This window comes from Podarcis muralis, chromosome 9, assembly GCF_964188315.1.
Source record: "Podarcis muralis chromosome 9, rPodMur119.hap1.1, whole genome shotgun sequence".
Lineage (NCBI taxonomy): Eukaryota > Metazoa > Chordata > Lepidosauria > Squamata > Lacertidae > Podarcis > Podarcis muralis.
The window spans coordinates 40,345,422-40,364,937 of record NC_135663.1 but is presented as its reverse complement, the minus strand read 5'-3'; the positions used below and the strand labels follow the sequence as shown (position 1 = coordinate 40,364,937).

At 39.6% G+C, this 19,516-nt stretch overlaps 1 protein-coding gene and 1 non-coding gene across 8 annotated transcripts in view; both read right to left on the bottom strand.

The window, feature by feature from the left end:
• TMEM131L (transmembrane 131 like) overlaps positions 1-19,516 on the bottom strand; it is a 69,977-nt gene that overhangs the window by 16,767 nt on the left and 33,694 nt on the right. For 6 of the 7 annotated variants that reach the window (XM_077934110.1, XM_028743175.2, XM_077934109.1 and 3 more), the window contains exons 6-19: positions 18,934-19,050; positions 15,811-15,921; positions 12,622-12,699; positions 10,303-10,456; positions 10,136-10,194; positions 9,634-9,742; positions 8,407-8,512; positions 6,415-6,568; positions 5,626-5,796; positions 4,986-5,055; positions 4,367-4,484; positions 2,539-2,677; positions 945-1,054; positions 135-207 (exon numbers count right to left, since the gene is read on the bottom strand). In XM_077934110.1, coding sequence (XP_077790236.1) covers positions 135-207; positions 945-1,054; positions 2,539-2,677; positions 4,367-4,484; positions 4,986-5,055; positions 5,626-5,796; positions 6,415-6,568; positions 8,407-8,512; positions 9,634-9,742; positions 10,136-10,194; positions 10,303-10,456; positions 12,622-12,699; positions 15,811-15,921; positions 18,934-19,050 — 1,569 coding nt within the window. The remainder of the gene's footprint in view (positions 1-134; positions 208-944; positions 1,055-2,538; positions 2,678-4,366; positions 4,485-4,985; positions 5,056-5,625; positions 5,797-6,414; positions 6,569-8,406; positions 8,513-9,633; positions 9,743-10,135; positions 10,195-10,302; positions 10,457-12,621; positions 12,700-15,810; positions 15,922-18,933; positions 19,051-19,516) is intronic. The other variant, XM_028743169.2, reaches the window with a different exon arrangement.
• On the bottom strand, positions 13,561-13,697 carry LOC144328951 (small nucleolar RNA SNORA66). Its single transcript, XR_013394329.1, has one exon. It is a non-coding gene; the product is annotated as a small nucleolar RNA SNORA66 (small nucleolar RNA).

Here is a 19,516-nt window from a genome sequence, read left to right as displayed (position 1 = left end):
AACATGTTTCTGCATAAACCACAGACTCTCAGCTGTGTGGTGGCTGTTTCCCTCCAATTTAATGCAAAGAGCACCTTAAGTTCCATTTCTGAGAGTGAAAAACATATATGAGAGTAACATGAGACACTGCTTACCCTGTGAGCATAATCTTCTGTCAATCTAAATTCAGTGGTTGTGAAGTTAATAGACTGTACATTTGCACCAAACCTATATAAAACAAGAAAAGAATGTACATGTATAAACCTTTAAAAAAATTATAGAAAGTAAAGAACCATAAAAAGCCATTTTCATATAGTTCTCCATTATGAATGGAGGAAAAAGTAAGACAACTCCTCATGGCCCTTCTGTTAATTTGGGATATCTCAATTGGTAGAGCATGAGAGGGTCAGCCCCATGTTGGGCAAAAGATTCTTTCATTGCAGGGGGCTGAATGAGACAGTCCCTTCCAAAGCTGCAAGTCTATGGTTCTAACCCTTGATTGCCACATGTTAGTGGCTGGTACAGTGGAACCGCGGTTCCCGAACACCTCCGTTGCCATACATTTCGGTTCTCGAATGCTGAAAACTCAGAAGTAAATGCTTCCGTTTTCAAACGTTTTTCAGAACCTGAACGTGCCACGCAGCTTCTGCTGAGTGCAAGAAGCTCTTGCAACCAAACGGAAGCCGCGCCTCCATTTTCGAACATTTTGAAAGCCAAACAGGCTGCTGGAGCGGGTTTTGTTCGAGAACCAAGGTACCACTTTATTGTGAAATAAGCCTAAATACAAGTGGGATCTTCCATGGCATTAGAAACTTTGTGCCAGTACCATGAAGACCTTTTGCATGCACAGAACATGACTGGTAGATGCAAGCTCATTCCCCACCCACCCAAATACATGGAGGGAAAGGAACTATTTTCAGATTATACTATTTCTTAAATTACCGCAAGAAACTATTTCTCATTACCATTTGCTGAGTAGAGTCAATGGAGCGCGAGGATCAGGATAAAAAGAAAGAGGCAGGAGTTGCAACATAACTGGGAAAGATGAAGGGTTTCTTAGCGTAAAGTATTTTACCTAAATAATTGGGGGGAAACAACAATATTAATACTTCATGTTTTAGAATTCAAGCCTCTTCCCTACTCCCAAATTCTGCTATTTTTGGTACAAAACATTTTTTAAAAAATCTGGAGTGTTTTCTGAAATATTTACAAACGTACAGAAATATTGACACATCTTACTCATGTTGATAAAAATTGTGAAATCAGAGCTAAAAACCATTATGACTGTCCTTTTATTTTTGTTTTCAAAATAAGAGAGGGTCTTGAAAAAGAATGAGGTAGATTTAAGGTTTAAAAAAATTCTTTAAAAAGTATTGAAAGCATTATACGATGAGTAAAATGACAATATAGGCTATGGCGTAGTTTGAATGTGATGCTAAGCCAAAGCATGGCTAAACAAGAATGAGCAAACACACAGGTTCCCAGAGAGAAGATCACAGCTACTCCCCCCCTCTTCTGCTGTTGCTACCACTGTGCCTGAGAGGGGAAAGCATGAGGCTTGGACAGGCTTTATCTGAACATCTGAACACAGTCTGTGTGAAATTTCATATATCCACAGCTATCAGGTTTTAATAGACCCATAAAGTTTAAAAGAACCTGGTGACTGCTGGTTTTAGCCTGCTTTTTCAGTTAATTCATAAGACCTCAACAGGCCTGATAATGACATTAAGTACAGTCGTACCTCGGAAGTTGAACGGAATCCGTTCCAGAAATCTGTTCAATTTCCAAAACGTTCGGAAACCAAGGCATAGTGGCGTCACAACAGGGGGGCAGTGCACCCCGTGTTCCATGTCTGTGGGGGTACCCCACAGGAGCTCACAGGGGCACGAGCAGCCATCGCGCCAACACAGCCGCATGTGGAAGATCCTCTGTTCATGGCTGCAGCCGCAAGCAGAGGATCCCAGCGCCGATGGCAAACCGCTAAGTACAGCACGTGTGGCATCGCATGCATGTGCTGTATGTAGCTATGCTGCACATGTGCTGTATAGCAGCATGCCGTCGGCGCTGCTCCAGCGCTGTACGGATGGTGCTGGGATACCTCTGTTGCCGCTACAGCCGCAAGCAGAGGTTCCCGGCACCATCCGTACGGCACTGGAGTGGCACCGGCGGCAAACCGCTATACAGTGCATGCGTTGTACGTAGCGATGCCGCATGCTCACCCTACCTTGCGATGCCTGCCCTGGGTGTCACACTGCCTTCCTTCGCCCCTGCCAAGGAATGGCTTCCGATTGGCTGCAGGAAGCTCTTGTAGCCAATTGGAAGCTGCGTAAGCTGTGTTGGACGTTCAGGTTCCAAAGAACATTCGCAAACCAGAACACTCACTTCCGGGTTTGCGGCGTTCGGGAGCCAAAACGTTTGAGTTGCAAGGCGTTCGTCAACCAAGGTACGACTGTATAAGACAATAAGTACTTACAATTTTCTGTTTTCAAAACCAAAAATGGAACTAAGACAAGTGAGAAATTATGACAAAAAGTTTAATAAATCTAAAAATGGCCTCACCATGCTATTCATTGGTGCAGCTGCACTGAAGTTCAATGTGAGACCAAGCTCTGTAACCAAGTGGGGTAAAGGTAATGCAAAGGATTCTTCTTTATGATCCTTCTGATGAGACGCTTGAACAAGTTCCCCAATATTTCTCCTGTTGAGTTAATAAGGACATAAATAAGAGAGGTTTCAAGATACCCCGTTTCAATTTACTAGCTATGCCAACATTAGTGATAAATTGATCCATCCTCCTCCCTCCCAATTTTAGTTTTGGACAGACATTCTTTGTTTAGTTTAATCTCTTCATTCAGTTGCTTATAACTGTTTTGCAGTGCTGTGAAATGGTTGTTATGCTTATTTCTTGGTGTGAGGCTGTGTAGTTTGTATTGCTTTACGTTTGGAAAATGTAATAAAAAGTATCAAAAAGAACAAGAAACTTTTGGCTTGCCATGTTATGACAGATCATCTCTTTCAGAGACAGAAATATCCTCTAATTATGGCCTTGTGTTTGCAATATTTTAACACCTTCAGTTTCATCCTTTTACTTTTAAATCTCCTACTAGAGATTCTACAACACAGTGCCAAACCTTTTAAAAAAAAAAAGAGTGAGAGAACTGTAAATGTTTTACGGCCACTTACTGAAAATTTGACAATGAATTCTGCAAGCTTCTAAGGGCCGATGCAAACACAATGCTTCAGATTCCTTCACTACAGTCAAAGCATTAGAATCATACACAATTGTTCCCTTCTTCAATGCAAAACCCTTGCTGGTTTTAACTATGGTTCAAGCATATGCTTGCCCCAGTTTTAACCATGGTGAATGCTACCCAGGGTCCATTATTGCTCAGGAACTACCTGGTTTATAAACATCTGGTCAAAACCAATGCTGATGGTAAATGCCAAAGCTTCAGCAGCTCAGGTGGGCTGGCCACTGACACCAGTCTTGTGTCCCTCTTTTAGACTTTGAAGGAGGAGGAGGAGGAGGAGTGGAGGAGTTTGGACTTGATATCCTGCCTTTCACTCCCCTTAAGAAGTCTCAAAGCAGCTAACAATCTCCTTTCCCTTCCTCCCCCACAAAAAACACTCTGTGAGGTGAGTGACGCTGAGAGACTTCAGGGAAGTGTGACTAGCCCAAGGTCACCCAGCAACTGCATGTGGAGGAGCGGGGAATCAAACCTGGTTCACCAGATTACGAGTCCACCACTCTTAACCACTACACCACACCGGCTTCCAGTACTGGTTATTATAGGAGGCAGCAGTAGCAGACCACCTTCCATCCAATCATTTCCTTTCCCCACTTGGGACATTGTAGGGAATGGAGTGCTGTCACTGGAAGCAACTGAATGAGAGCCATTTTCTGCTGCTGTCACCCGTGACAGTAGTGAAGATGAAAATTTCAGAAAACGAGAAACAGCGAAAGGAAGTAATTGAAAGGCTGTGACCCCTGACTTCAGTGGTAGAGGCAAAGTATTTTTCAGAGCTGAAAGGGGGGTAGTCTGGAAAGAGAAAAGGCCCACATAGGAGGGGACACATTGCTAGGCACTATAAGGAGTCTCTCAATCTTGCAGCCTGAACTGTGGTTAAAGCTAGCAGGAGGTAGTATGGGGATTTAGGAGGACAGGGGGTACTGGAAGGAAGCAGAAGATGCAGGTAACATTATGGTCCAAGGCCTGTTCCCTTAACCATGCTTAAGGAATCAGGAGTGCTATGTCTGCACCCTCTGTAATGCATGATGTGACTATTTAGTATTAGCCCCTATATCATGGATTTTAACACGTTGACCATAAGCACACCAAGACTTTACCACTCTAATGCTGAAATTAAGAACATTCTGTATACACACCTGCAAATTTCATTGTGCTTAATTTTTTGCCATTTTTCATGGAGCTGATATGCAAGGTCAGAATCCACACTCCATGTAGAACTGTCCAGAGATAGGCTCCTTTCCCAAAGCAGATTTGCTAAAAGAATAACATTCCGTTTCATTGATACATAATATTTGTTTATTGCTTTTGTTCCAAAATTGATTTCAATAAGTCATAAAGAGAACACATTTAGAAATAGTATGACCAATGCATAACAGCTCTTAACACACACACCCCATATTTATGCATAAGACCACAAACTTTTATATTTTTTTAAAAAAATATGCCCCAGTATTATTCTCTCCCTCTTGCACAATTTTCTGCCCCACCTTCCCTTTTAGGCTCTTGCAAAACCAGCACCCCTGTGAGCCATGCTCACAAATCTGCATTGCCTCTTTCCCCAGAACAAAAGCAGACTATCTAAAGCAGACTGACTTCACTATAAGATGTTCAACATAGCATGACCAGAAGGCTGCTAAAATCTACGAAGAAGAAGTTAGGCATTCAGAAAGAAATAATGTTTACTTAAAAAAAAACAGCACATCTTATTTATCCATTAGTATCATAGATGGGAACACCCTTATTTTCTGCTTTTACCTGTGTCTGACATTCGCAAGGAACAGTACACATCACGATGTGCTATGGCTTCAAAATGAAGTTCTCCCTTCTGAAAAACATTGATTAAAACACTAAATAAATTAACAAATATTGCAGGGGGTCGGATCCTTGGGGTCCCTTCCAACTCTTCAATTCTATGATTGTATTTAAGTCAGCATGTAAAGAACAACTCTATGGTTTTCAGTATTTCCCCACACCCAATGTTTTTAAAAATACAAACAATTAAGCCACTTTGCACTTAGATGGAAGTGATGAAAAGTGCTTACACCTTAAACAATCTCCACTAGCTTTCAGAATCATGTGCACTTTCAATTTCCACCACTTAAAATAATATGCAAAGTGTTCCATAGTATCCTGGTTTGAGTTCTGCACCCTATTCAATACAATACAAAATGAATTCAGAAGGAATAATTGATGCTCCAGTGACTCTGCGTAAATTAAGACTTCATTCAACCATTTTCCTAACAACATTTTCCTAACTTGAAATTTGGATAAACCTCCCAAAAATCTAATACTCTGAAAAGATAGTATCACTTCAAAAATTAATTATTACTCTATGAACTGTAAAATATGCAAGTCAGAATATACTACTGTAAACATATGCAATTCAATACACTACCTGTGACAAAGCAGAATAAATTTGCAGCGGTATCTCGAATATCACTCCAATATTTGTGGCCACAAAAATATTGGAAAATAAACTTGTTACTGATTCTTTGATGTGGAGTTTCAAGGAAAACACATTCCAACATCCTGGAGGTAGAGTCAAAGGATCTGTGAAGTTCAGAACCTAATGGCAAAAAAACATCAGATCAAACCAAGTGCATATAAAGTACATCTGCATGAAAAATCTTGCTCCGTTTGTTATCTTCTGCTTCTAATGATACACAGGGGAGTGGCAGATTGGGCCCTAGCTAAATAAATTTATCTAATTATTCATGTATAAGCAGGGCTGCTTGCATTCCTTAACAGTCATGCTGTGCATGTATGGAATTTGGTAATGGGTGAAAAAATCAGCACCCTGACAGCCTCAAGCCTGCCATGAGGAAAGATTCGAAAAATGTGCAGGGAATGCCTGGCAACATTTCAGAATACAGAAATGGGAAGATAAGCTATTATCTTCATCTGGTCAGCTTGGGACTTTTATGTCCCGAATAAGCTCTTCCCAAATTCCACAACTAGCAGACTAAAATAAATACAAAATAAGAAGTTTAATATAACTGTTCACAATTTATCAACCAGCAACACAATTTAAACTTTTCTTGGTTCTTCTGATGTGATTCTTTTTTTTTAAGGGCTGAGTACACACGCCCAGTATATAAATGGAGATTTTAATGAATGGGATGCTGATATACATTGCTAATTGTTTAAGGAAAAGTACCAAGTGAGGCTTACAAGAAAAACTCACCTTTAAAATATCCTTTGTTTCTCTTGAAACATATACGTCATTTAGCACAATGCTAAAATCAAAATTGTTGGTAAACCATATTAACCAAGATGCAGAAATACTGCGATGTGGTTCTATATAAAATACCGTTGCAAATGGATCGATTCCAACATACCTGTAGACAGAAAACAGTTCACTGCTAAATGTTATTTACTTGCAAAAAAATCACACCCTGCCTTATGGTCTAACCAGGATCTTTAAAGCGTACCTTTTTATTACTGCTGTTTATCAAATAATATTGTCTTATTTGATTATAATATTTCTGTATTGTGTGTGCATATACATAAATTTTTCAGACTTATAAACCACCTGGTGAGAGTAGCATGCCCTGGAAGTTGCATTAGGAATTATTCAAATGGACTAAATCAAAGTAAATATAAGGGTAAGATCACAAATTAGATAGGGCTGCTTCACATCTGCATACATCATTTGCATCACAGGTGAATATGTGAACTGACTTCACTGAAAGCCTATTTGAAGGCAAGGAAGAAACTTCTAGCCATGCTATTTGATTTGAACTATGTCTTCCACATGAGCCAGGACATCATGTGATGAGTGTGACTATGCACACTTCAAAAGTAGAACACCTGAGAACATAGCATGTGGTAAACAACTGAGGTTCTTGTGTTTCTTTCCCTAGATCCACTACATGGGAAATATACCTCATACATAAGCTGGCTTGGTCATGTACACAGAATGGAAGATGGCAGGAGCCCCAAAGATGGGCTGGCTTCAGGCACCAGGCCTGATGGCCAACCAGCTCTCTGTGTCATGAGACAAAGGTTCTTGAGAGCAGGAGAAGTAAGGCAAGGCCTACAAGACCTATACAATCATTCAAGCCTGCTAGCTGTAACTTGTAACAGTAAACTGCAAAGTCACTGTGACTCGTGACTCATCTTGAGTCCCCTATAAAGGTAGCCAGCCTCTCTATGGGCCTCAGTCAGTGCCTGTACGTCTCAGCCAGTGTGTGTATCTGTGTTGTTTAAGGCAGACAGAGTGGCTCTAGGACTCCAGTTAATCAGTAACTAAGACAATGTCTCTGTGAAGCATTAGATAGCTGCTATGAGCACTCTGTGTATGCTCTTTGACTATGCTGTTGCTTAACAACTTTATTTTCTCAAGTAAAAGTTTTATTCTGTTTATAAAGAAGACTGTGACATTAATCTGTGTTACAAAGATGTCTGCAAATGTGACACGAAGGCTGGCAACATTAACTCTGCCAGGTGGAAATCACTTGCAGACAACCGCAGTGTCTGGAGACAGAAAGAGAAGTCATGTATACACAGCAGTGACCACTGGGAGAAGTGTAGAGAGAAGAAATGCCATGGTGTATTACTAACAGTGAAACCAGACACCTTCACTTGCCCCAGCTGCTATAAAACAGGGCTTCCCCTTATTAGTCTCTACAACCACCTCTCCAACAGTTTGACTTTAGCCCCAAAGGTGTACTCTTCCATTGTCTCTCGAGACAGACAGCAATACAGTGGTACCTCGGGTTACATACGCTTCAGGTTACATATGCTTCAGGTTACAGACTCCACTAAACCAGAAATAGTGCTTCAGGATGAGAACAGAAATTGTGTGGTGGTGGCGTGGTGGCATCAGGAGGCCCCATTAGCTAAAGTGGTGCTTCAGGTTAAGAACAGTTTCAGGTTAAGAACGGACCTCCAGAACGAATTAAGTACTTAACCCGAGGTACCACTGTACATGGAAATCTCTATATGCCCTGGATATATAATGTGGAAGTGGGATTTGTAGAGCTCCATGACATTTAAAGAAGCCCTGCAAGTCACTTCCGCTCTGCCACATGAACTAGTCCAGAGCTAGAACACCCTTCTGTTTTCACACAAATAACTATATAGAGCATGAACTTCAAAAAGTGTTATCAACTTCTTTGCTTTGGTATATGTTTAATAATTTAAAATGGCAGCATTAAGCAAAAAAAAACCTCACCCTTCCATTACAGGATGGGAATGGCATGCTTTTGGCAAAGCTGTACTGTCTAACAGATTCGTCCTCTCATTAGCAATGTGATTGCTTCCAGGGCCACACAACGTACCTGTGCCAAGGAAAACAGACATCTTATTGTAGCACACACTTTTTAATATATAGTCTGAGAATGTTGTTATTCTAAGGAGGCTAAATGCAGTGCTCTTGATTCAGCCTTATCTACATTTTGACGTTTTATTGGGTGTTCAAAGGGTTCCATTTTTCCTGCACAGTTATGCCAATATCTCAGGATATATTACTGATTGGGATGGAATGTGATCCAAATCAAACAAATGTGGGTTCAGGATGACTAAATCTCTCTGGTTATGAGAGATTTCTTGCCTGAGCTTTTACAGGTTAACTCCAGAAGCATGTTCCACTGACTTCAATGGGGCTTAACCACATCAGCCCTATTATGTGCAATCAGGCTATACTACTGAATTCCTTCTTCTGTTTCTGCATCACAATAATGTGAGCCCATAGCCCATTTGTTTACTACAATTTTAAGAGCTTCTTTCCCCAACTGATGAACACCAGTGCATTGTTAGGTAATGTGGAGTTTCAGCAGACTGCAGTTCTATACCAAGTGCTGGAGGAGCAGAATTACAGATTGAAATACAAAGTTGCACAGAGTGACTCCGAAATAAAATGGAATTATTTTTTAATGCTCAAATACAAGCCAAATCTTGAGATCTGTGCACACTCCTAAAGCATTTGTCCTTGTTTATGAATAAAACCAAGGCATTTGTAAATTTCATAAACATAGTACGTAACATTGTGTTGTAGGTACATTGCACATAATAGATTTACAGCACAGCACTAAGTGTCATCAACTTTTGTGCAAGTTACCAGCAGGTAAGCAGGTAAGTGTGCAAGCTTAAGTTGACAAGAATGCAAGTATTTCTGACAAGAATGCAATTATTTCATCTCCCCACACACCACTGCACAGAAAAATGTTTATTCCATGGCTTCAAGATGTCCTGAACTTTACATCTCTCTTTTTGGGGCTGCGGGGGGGCGGGGGGGAGACGACGACGACAGATGTGCTAGAAGTGGTCATGAAAATGGACACTTAATATATAATCTTCAGGAAGTGTATCTGTTACATGCCATATCCTCTTTAATAAACTTTGTCATATTGTATAATGGGGAAGGTATACATCAGACTATGTTGTATTGAATACACTGTACCTTTACAAACAACAGAAGCAACTCTTGTGAAATTTGTGGTCAGTGATGGCAGCAATATTGGCTCAAACTGCACAGAAAATTTTCCTTCCTGTGACAAGTGTTTTACATCCTACAAAGAAATCACATTACATTAGTATAATGCTATAACTGCCTTAGCTGCTGTGAAGTTCATCTTCACGACAATTTAAACTGCAATTTGTCAGATCAAATCTCAAATCATCTACATTCACCCAAGGATAGTTCTTAAGCTAATTATGATACTCTTAACAATCAGACGTGGATCGCTTTTGTGAATCTGATAAAAGCTATAGACTCATTTCCCAGAAAAATGCACACAAACATATACATACACAATTTTACATGCAGTTTCATTTACAACATTGGGTGGGATAAATTGCACCCGGTTCAAGGAACCCCTGAAGCCATCCATGGACTCCCTAGGGTTCCCTGGACCACAAGTTAAGAACCCCTGTACTAAATTATATATTTTTTAAAAAGTTACCTGCACATAAAGAAGGTTGCTCCCTGAATGCAACACATACAAGACTACTGGGGAATCATCTGTTCAAAAAAAGAATAACAGTCAAAAGGTCAAACCATATTTTTGTCCATTGCTGCAAGAACATACTATATCAATGAAACATACATGCAGACACATCTTGGACTTACCAGAGGTCTGTGTTTTGTCCATTGCTACATAAACTACAAAAAGGTTTTCCAGTAAGTACTGTCTAAGGTCCACAAATTCATGTTGCATATTTTCCATTTTGACCATTAAGCTTATCTCTAGCAGCATTAGGCCATCAGACGCAAAGCAGCAACTCTAATGCAAAACAGAAAGGGAAATCCAAAAAATTATTCACATGAGAACAATCAGAATGATTCATTCAGAACTGCAAGACATAACCTGCTATGGTCCCTTTAAAAAAATCCTGGTGTCTAGCATGCCAAAAGAGGAGATGTTTTGCTGGGAATCTGAAGAGAAAGTTATACTAATTTAGGAAATAATGTTCTGCTACAAATGCTCAGCAATGGGACAGCATGGTATACATTCTGCCTCTTTAGGATAAATACTGTTCCTCTGCACATTCTGCACTGGAAATCCTCTAGCTATACAGTTAAGGAAACAAAAATGATGGGTGGGTAAAAAGTAAAAGTAAAGGGACCCCTGACCATTAGGTCCAGTTGTGACCAACTCTGGGGTTACAGCGCTCATCTCGCTTTATTGGCCGAGGGAACCGGCGTACAACTTCCGGGTCATGTGGCCAGCATGACTAAGCCGCTTCTGGAGAACCAGAGCAGTGCACGGAAATGCCGTTTACCTTCCCGCCAGAGCGGTACCTATTTATCTACTTGCACTTTGACGTGCTTTCGAACTGCTAGGTTGGCAGGAGCAGGGACCAGGATGGGTGGGTACATAAGTGTAAATAGACATGTACACACAGTTTTCTAACGTGACCATTATATCTTTCTTCTAAAAGTTAGTTTAGCACCTTCAAAAGAGAATTACCGTAAATCTACAGTCATATGTGGACAGTGGAAAAGGCAGACCTCCACTTCTTAATCCACAAAAGTATATTCCAGTAAGAGTGTGCCTTTTAACTGTTAGGCACTTCTTGACATGGAATGGCAACAGGGGTGCCAACTTAAATAAAATATTGGGGGGGGGCAGGTAAACCCCACCCTACATAATCGATCACATGATGCGGTGCATGCACACCATTTGAAGGGGAGTGCCCATAAACTTAAGGGGGGCAGCCCCCTCAATTATTTTACGGGGGGGGGGGGGGAACCACTTGGCCCCTAGGAGTTGGCTCCTATGAATGGTAAAATGTGGGAACTGGTGACAAGAAACTTTGAGCTAATCTTCAGGTCACACTGATGACAAACAAAGGACAGTCTGTCTTATACTGTACATCTTTAAATATATGATAGATTGTATGTATGTATATATGCGATGTAAGCAAACAGGAAATCACAGAATTTATGTTCTAAAACAGGCAGAGTGATTTTCTAAGTTGTGTGTGATAGAGGTAAAGAGGCAGAATCTAAAAAGGAAGCAGTCATGCTGGAAGAAAACAGATACACTGAATTAAAGTTACTGTGAGCAGATACTAGGTCAATATGGTAGTTGGTAATTTCCTGTAGAGAAAATATTTGGGAATAAGCAAAGATTTGGGAATAAGAAATATCCAATCTAGATGGTGAATGGCTCAATGAATCCATGAAGTTCCAACCTGAATATTGTTGTCTTCCTTATAAAGACAACAATATTCAGGTTGGAACTGCAAGGATTTGTTGAGCCATTCACCATCTAGATTGGATCTACTTGATGGCATGCAGCCATAAAAATGGCACTGCTAAGACATAGTCCTCAGAATGATGTTATGGCTTTTTGCACGGTCAGTATCAGATTTGGCATAAGACATTCTTAACGGCCAAAGACAGGCTGCAATTCAAAAAGTGAATGATGCCAGTCAGATCACAGTTGGCAAGATCAATGGGGGAAATTCCCAAAGAATTCAATGCACTACATAGAGTGTACCAACGTAACTTGCTCATTATGCCAGCATGCACAGGATGAAAGGGATCACTGCTTTGAGGAGGTAATGCTCCAACTACAGAGTAATCTCAGCATACAATATCACTTAAGCACCTACTTTCCAGTGCAGTGTCACATAGAATCACAGAACGGTAGAGTTGAAAGAGACCCCCGAGGGTCATTTGGTCCAACTCCTTGCTCTGCAGGAATCTCAACCAAAACATCCATACCCTTGGGTTAGCTGTTCCATGGAATAGACCTAAAGTTGTCACAGAAGCTAAAATATCCTGAATTAGCCTTAAGGATTCACCCTTGTTCATATACGTTGATGCCCCCAAAACAGTAAGTAAATGCTACTTCAAGACCACAGCTGAGTCCAGCTCAACTAGCTTAGCTGTGTGTGGCTGGTGTAGTCTCTGATTTTGGAAGAAAAATATACACCATACCTTAAAATGCTGATACAATTTGTTAAGTAATCGGCATTCAAGACGAACTTTTAAGTGACTGACATTCCTAGTTTCTGCCTGGAAAAACAAACAAAAAACCAGAGTCAAAGAAGGTCAAACCAGTATGGTGTGTAGACATGTGATGGAGTGCTTGGAATGTTAGACTAGGACCAGGTTTCAGATCCTCACTTGCCCGTGACGCTCACTGGGTAATTTTGAACCAGTGTCTGTCCGTCTGCTAGGGTTATTGTGAGGATGGGAGGGGGAAAGCAATGTATGCCATCTTGAGCGCCTTAGATAAAAGTGTTATAATAAATGTGATAATGAACTCTACATTTTTATTATCAGCAACCTTGACAATTATATAATTCTGACAACTTTTTATAGTTGCCTTCTGTGCTTTACGTGGTTGATTACATTGCTACATACCTAAAATATTTTAGCAAATTCAACCATATGCCAAAAAATGGGTCTATTTTCAAACAAATATGGCAACTTATGGTCCTAAATTTGGTCCTCAAGAATACGGCTTGTATACCCTATATAAATCAGGTATTTTGAAATTAAATTCACTAATAAACAGTACCATTGGCAAAGTCAGCTTTCCATTATATCAATTTATTTTCTGGTTAAGAATCCTTTCAAATACCCATGAGGGGGAGCTATAGCACATCTAATCATACCATTATTTAACTGTTTAATTATTTGCTGGTTCTTTTTTTCAAATGTGAATCTCAATTTCTTCTCCTAAACCCACCACATTTTGCAGGAATTCAAGGTCAAAAGGTGGGAACAATAAATGGTTTTGTCAGTTATAGATACATGAGAACCATCAGAAACCTTCACATAAACATTCACAATGAACAGCCACATATCCATGCAATAAGAATTGCAGAACATCTTCGTGCGAACTCTTAAAGAACAGAGTATCTTCTATGTTGCTGTTATGTTACAGAATAAACTGCCTTAGTGTTATTAACGCTAAAGCCAGTACACTTCTGTTGCCACATTTAATATAGCAAACCTGTTCCCCTTGCTTCTGCCACAGCAGACAGAGCCAGTGATCGAGTTTGCAATAATTTCATAAAGCATTTAAAGTAACTTTAAGGGATAAATAAATACAAATCCATCCTTTCCTCTGTGTGTGTTTTAAATACTTGCAAACAAAACTTTGCTCTGTGCAAAGCAGACGCATAAAAAGTGGCTCAAACCAGATTATGATAATCATTGCTGCTGCTGCTGCTGGACAAGCAGCAGAACAATTACATAGATGTTTCCCAACAAGGAAGACCCACAAGCATTGTTACACATTTCACTAACGGTAGGCATGTTTGTTTTTGCGCTCACGTAGCTTCTCCCTTTATAAAATGCATGTAATGCTTCCAGTCAAGTTTCCAAGTATAAACTCAGCAAGATGACATCCCAGCTGGCACTGGCCTAGCAACCATTAGAGAAAAACTAGCCTAATCTTTAGCTGTAGATTTCAAGATTATTTGACTTCGAAGATTCTAACAACAATATTTTAACACCAGATTTTTTATTTTTTTTAATGTACAAATGAGGAGCTGGGTCGCAATATGAAAGAAACTTGCTGTGGCAAAGGATTCAGGTAGGTAGCTGTGTTGGTCTGACACAGTCAAAATAAATAAATAAAATTTAAAAATATCCAGTAGCACCTTAGAGACCAACTAAGTTTGTTCTGGGTATAAGCTTTTGTGTGCATGGTATCTGAAGAAGTATGCATGCAAATAAAAGCTTATGCCCAGAACAAACTTAGCTGGTCTCTAAGGTGCTACTGGACAATTCTTTAAATTTTAAAATTTATTTGCTGTGGCAAAGTTAGGAAAGAGACCCTGAGCAACTCTCTTAAAAAAACACACTAATTTTGAATGCCAGGTCCTGCCCAGAAATGCTGGAAATAGTACTGGAACCTACAGTCTCCAGTGCGACAACTCTGGACACAATGGCACTGCGCAGGATTTGTCCTGCTGACTGCAAGACCTCGAGTCCCCCCCCCTCTCTCACACACACTAATCATGAGGTAGTTGAGGGTGGTTACCTATTCCCCTTGAGAAGTACATAGAACTAGGAGGAAACTGGTTTATCTGATGCCCTTTCCCCACTTCCTCTTTCACCTCTAGGTGCTTTTTAAAGCTCAGACTGCTACGCGAGCTGCGGATCTGAGCCTTGAAGAGGAAGTGGAGAGAATGTGTTGCTTTCTCTCTGTTTCTTTTTTCTTGGGCTGGTGGGGTGGGGAGCAGGTAGAGATTGATCCGGAGAGAAAAGCAAGATGCTGAAATTAAATACTCTATTCTCAAGGGTTTATCACAAGACATTTTGTGTGTGGCCATAGATTTGAAATACACAAAGGAGCTTATTCAAATCCTGGCCTCTTCTGATCTGCACAGCCTGTCTGTTTGGTCCACATCAGGGTTTACCAACATTTTGGGGCCAGATTTTGGGGGGTTTGAGTGTGTGTTATAGGGCACGAAGAATGAAGGTAACTTCCATACATATTGCCTGGTGCGCATTTTTTATTTGCGTACAAATCTCTATATAATCAGCAATGAGAAGTAAGAAATATTGTTATTCCAAAGAGCAGCTACTTCTAGTGTACAGTCATACCTCTTGTTGTGTTTGCTTCATGTTGCAGATTTTCGGGTTGCAAACGCGGCAAACCCAGAAGTGTATATGTCCGGGTTTCGCCCTGCGTGCATGTGCAGAAGCGTTCTGCATGCTTCGCACATGCGCAGAAGCGCTCTATAATGCTCCACGCTTGGGCAGAAGCGCAGCTCTAGCTGCGGACTTTTCGAGGTGCAAACGGATCGTGTCCGCAACTAGAGGTACCACTGTACTGGAGAGCAGCAAAGGGCAACGCAGGAAATAAAACAAGGACATGTGTGCATAGTACCTGGGGTTTCAGTGGTCAGTTGTCAATTGTGCAACTCACAGGAATGATTATTCCTACATTTGTACTGTTGCAGAGCGAGATACTGTCAACAATACTACTATCTCCCTCCCCACAACAATATTCTGCCAAGAATAAACAACAATAGTCCTTAAAACCCCATGGCATCATTTCCATTAACATTAAACAGAAAGCTGAGGTACAGTTCTTTTTGAAAAACAAAGCAACCTTACGTGGTCCCTAAAATATAATTTATTTATTTTTTTAAAAAGTTACTATACCAGTGTCTGTGAGATCTGGATACTGTTGATATGTGGAAGCAGTAAATAAGTATTTGCTAGCTGCTTTCTAGAGTCTTCTGAAATGGTCCTTGAAGTTCCTGTTCCAAAAACCTGGTGTAAAACAGTACATTACATTCACTATTTTCAAACAAAAATAACATGCTTTAGCATGTTACGTGCTAAAATAGCAGAATATATTGAAATTATTCAGTAACACAGCTGCACCAAATGTTCTTATATAAAAACATTTTCAGAGTGCAAGGCCTCCCCGCACAATGGTTTACAACATTTCCCTCCTGTTTATTGCTTCTTCAGCAATATTTTAAAAATTGGGGGAAAGGTTCTGCTTCACTAGGTGATTCCAGGCAATTGGGGATGACAGTCAATGTGATTATATTAATGCCATGTGGTCAGTAAGATATGGCATGTGGTGACATCACAATGTCAATTCAGAGTGAAGGCGATTTCTGTTTGAGCATGAACTAAAAAAAAATATTCCCAGACCACAGCTACCATATTGAACCATTTTAGACAATTTTATATGCCATTCCTAAAAGTACCACTTTTCATCTACCTGGGCCAGGTCTGATAAACATAAAAAGAACAAATCTAGGCATAAGAACAAATCTAGGCATTTTATGCATCAAATAGCAAAAGATGCATTAAAATGTGAATAGGACTTTCACAATGAATAATGTGACAGAAGTCTCCAAATAGGCTGCTGATGGGAAACTGAAAGACAAGTGTACTAACATTTGTTTCTGCTATTTAGATGGTTATATAGTATTTTACTTGGACAGTGGCTTTCTATATGAGATTTCTAAGGAACAGGGAAGAAGATAATCTCCTAGTAATTCTTGCTGAAGTGGTTCCGCAGTGCAAGTTATGAAACTGAAGCAAGGAGATCAAAGACAGAACAGTCTTTTAAACTAATGATTGTGGTTCCATAAGTCCACTTTTCTGACAAGTGTTACACAAAAATCCCCTCTCTTGAGCTCTTATGAACTAGGACTTGGAGAAAGCAAAAAAATAATAATGTATATATCTCTCTCTCTCTGCGGCAATAATCCAAACCAAACGGACAATTTCCCCTTCCCTCACAGAAGCTGGACTGTTTGGTTCCTAAGGCAACTGAAGAGAATGAAGAGGAGTGAAGGCACCAGTGGCAGGAAATTTACTAGAGTAAATTAACATTCCAGGGTAGCCACAGTTGCTTGGTCAAGAAGAACCAGAGGCTTTGCCACCTCAGACACAATGCAAGTGAGATTACCATTTCACAAAAATTAACATGGCAATTTTTTAAAATTATTATTATTATTTACAACTTTACGATCTCTGAAGCCTAGAACTCATTCATTTGCCTTAGTACATGCAAAAAAAGGGAAATGGGCATAGCAGATGCCGTGTGGGTGGGTGGGTTGGTGGCTGCAAGAGAGGTGATCACAGGGGAACAGCAGACAGATGTGAAGGAACCTCCTCCAGCATTATTTGCATGACTTTCAGTGCATGTTTATTCAGAAGTGTTGGTGAGGCTGTGGGAAAGTATTTCTAGCACTTATTCATGAGATGGGTGCTATAAACAAACGAGGGGGCTAAAAACAGAAGAATTTATACTATATTTGGGGGTCCTGGGTATTGCTGCCTGAACAATTCAAATTCAAACTACACCAGGTGTCACAAGAGCAACTGAGCTGCAGTTTTCTAATACTTAAAATATCTGAAGCACGTCATTTAGCACATAGTTTTACATAGTTTTACATAAGAAAAAGGTGAAGGAAACTTTTGTATTAGATGTGTAATTATTTAGAAACTTTTATGATGAAGGCCCAAGTTTTAAAAGCATATATTATATTATATTATATTATATTATATTATATTATATTATATTATATTATATTATTATATTATATTATATTATATTATATTATATTATATTATATTATATTATATTATATATTATATTATTATATTAATATTATATTATTATATTATTATTTTACACAAGTAAATATTATTTATTTCTTCTTTTTAAAGCCCAGTTAAATGTTACTGACCTTTTGTTTCTCTGTTATTTTAAAATTTTCATTCACAAATTCCACAGTAAACTGTTTTTTAGAACTCCTTACAGATCCCTTCAGTTTATCAATGAAGTGTTACTGATCCAAGAGGTAGAGTGTGTGCAAAATCACTGAGAAAATTCTCTTCTGCTAGTCCCTTTGAAGTGAATGCAACTGAAGGGAGGGTGTTTATTGGGTTGGTTTTATTTTTATTATGCATTTCATGTTTTTATATTGTGATTTTATGTTGCAACCGCCCTGAGACCTGCGGGCATAGGGCGGTATACAAATTTAATAAGTAAATAATGAATGAAGATCCCAAATTGTCTTATACATGCACAATGCAAACTGGTGTACAACACCAACTTTTGCATGCAAAGTTTGAGATCATAGTGAATGCCAAGAGCCCTGCTGGTTCAAACCAAAGGTCCATCTAGTCACATTATGCCCTCTTACATGGTCAATAAAATGTGTATGGGAAGCGTGCAAGCAAGCAATATGTGCTATAAGATCCAGATGTCACTGCATAGACAATGGCAGCATTGCCTTAGTTCTCCAACCTACTGAGGTACAGCCTAGGAATACCTTCAGTTATAAAACTGAGGCATAATTCCTTGTATAATCTGTATAACACGGATTTTCTGGATGTCTCTACACTTTTTTCTGTAGCAGCAAATAAATCATGGCCAAGCAGGGCTACATATACTTTTAGAACTACTGTATTTAATTGTCTGTAATGCTTAACATGGAATACAAATCTTTTTTTTTTCCAAGTTAGAAAGGCTTACTTGAAAATGTACCTACAGGATGGTTGTCTTCAACTACCAGAGGGGAAAGTCGCCCACTTGCTTCTACTCCAACACAAATGTAGAAAATTTTTAAGCCATTTGGGACCAGAAAAACAGACCCCTTAAAGCTTCAGTCCCTTGGAAATCATAATGCTCTCTGCAAGTATTATTTATTCATGACCAAGAACTGCTGGCAATGTTTCCTGGTTTTGCCCACTATTACGTCATTTGAAAAACAAATTACCTTCTAAATCTCAAGCTGATGAACAAAAGATTACCTGATATGAAAATATTCCATGAGATGAGGTATTTATAAATAATGTACTTTCAAAACTGCCTTCTTCTAATGGAAGAAACAGTACTCTGAAACAATTTTTTCCCATTGCTGGAATCACCTACAGATAAAATAAAAGTATCTGGTGTTCAATAGAATTAATTGCATTAATTTTATTACAGACTTGTAAATTTTAAAAAGTGGGTCACCACCCACCCCTTGCCCCACTAGACTAAACATAGTGACAGTGGCCCATAGCCGCCATGCTCCCCTGCACCTTCCTATATGTAGTCTGAAGAGCAATAAGAAACAAGGAGGGGCTGCATAAAGAGACTGCATGCTAAGACAGAGGCTGGCTTCAAATGCAGCACTTAAACCAGGATTGCAAGTCACTTTACTTACAGAGATACAGTCTGGACCCAACCCAATCATGGTTAACATGATATGAATCATGACTTAGCATTATAATCGTAACAACCAGGAACCTCAGGCTCATATGCCCCCTCCTCCCTTTTCCTACACGTCACAATGAGAAGCTTTCAATCATGGTTAGCAGCAAACCATAGTAGCTTGCCAATGTACCCAAA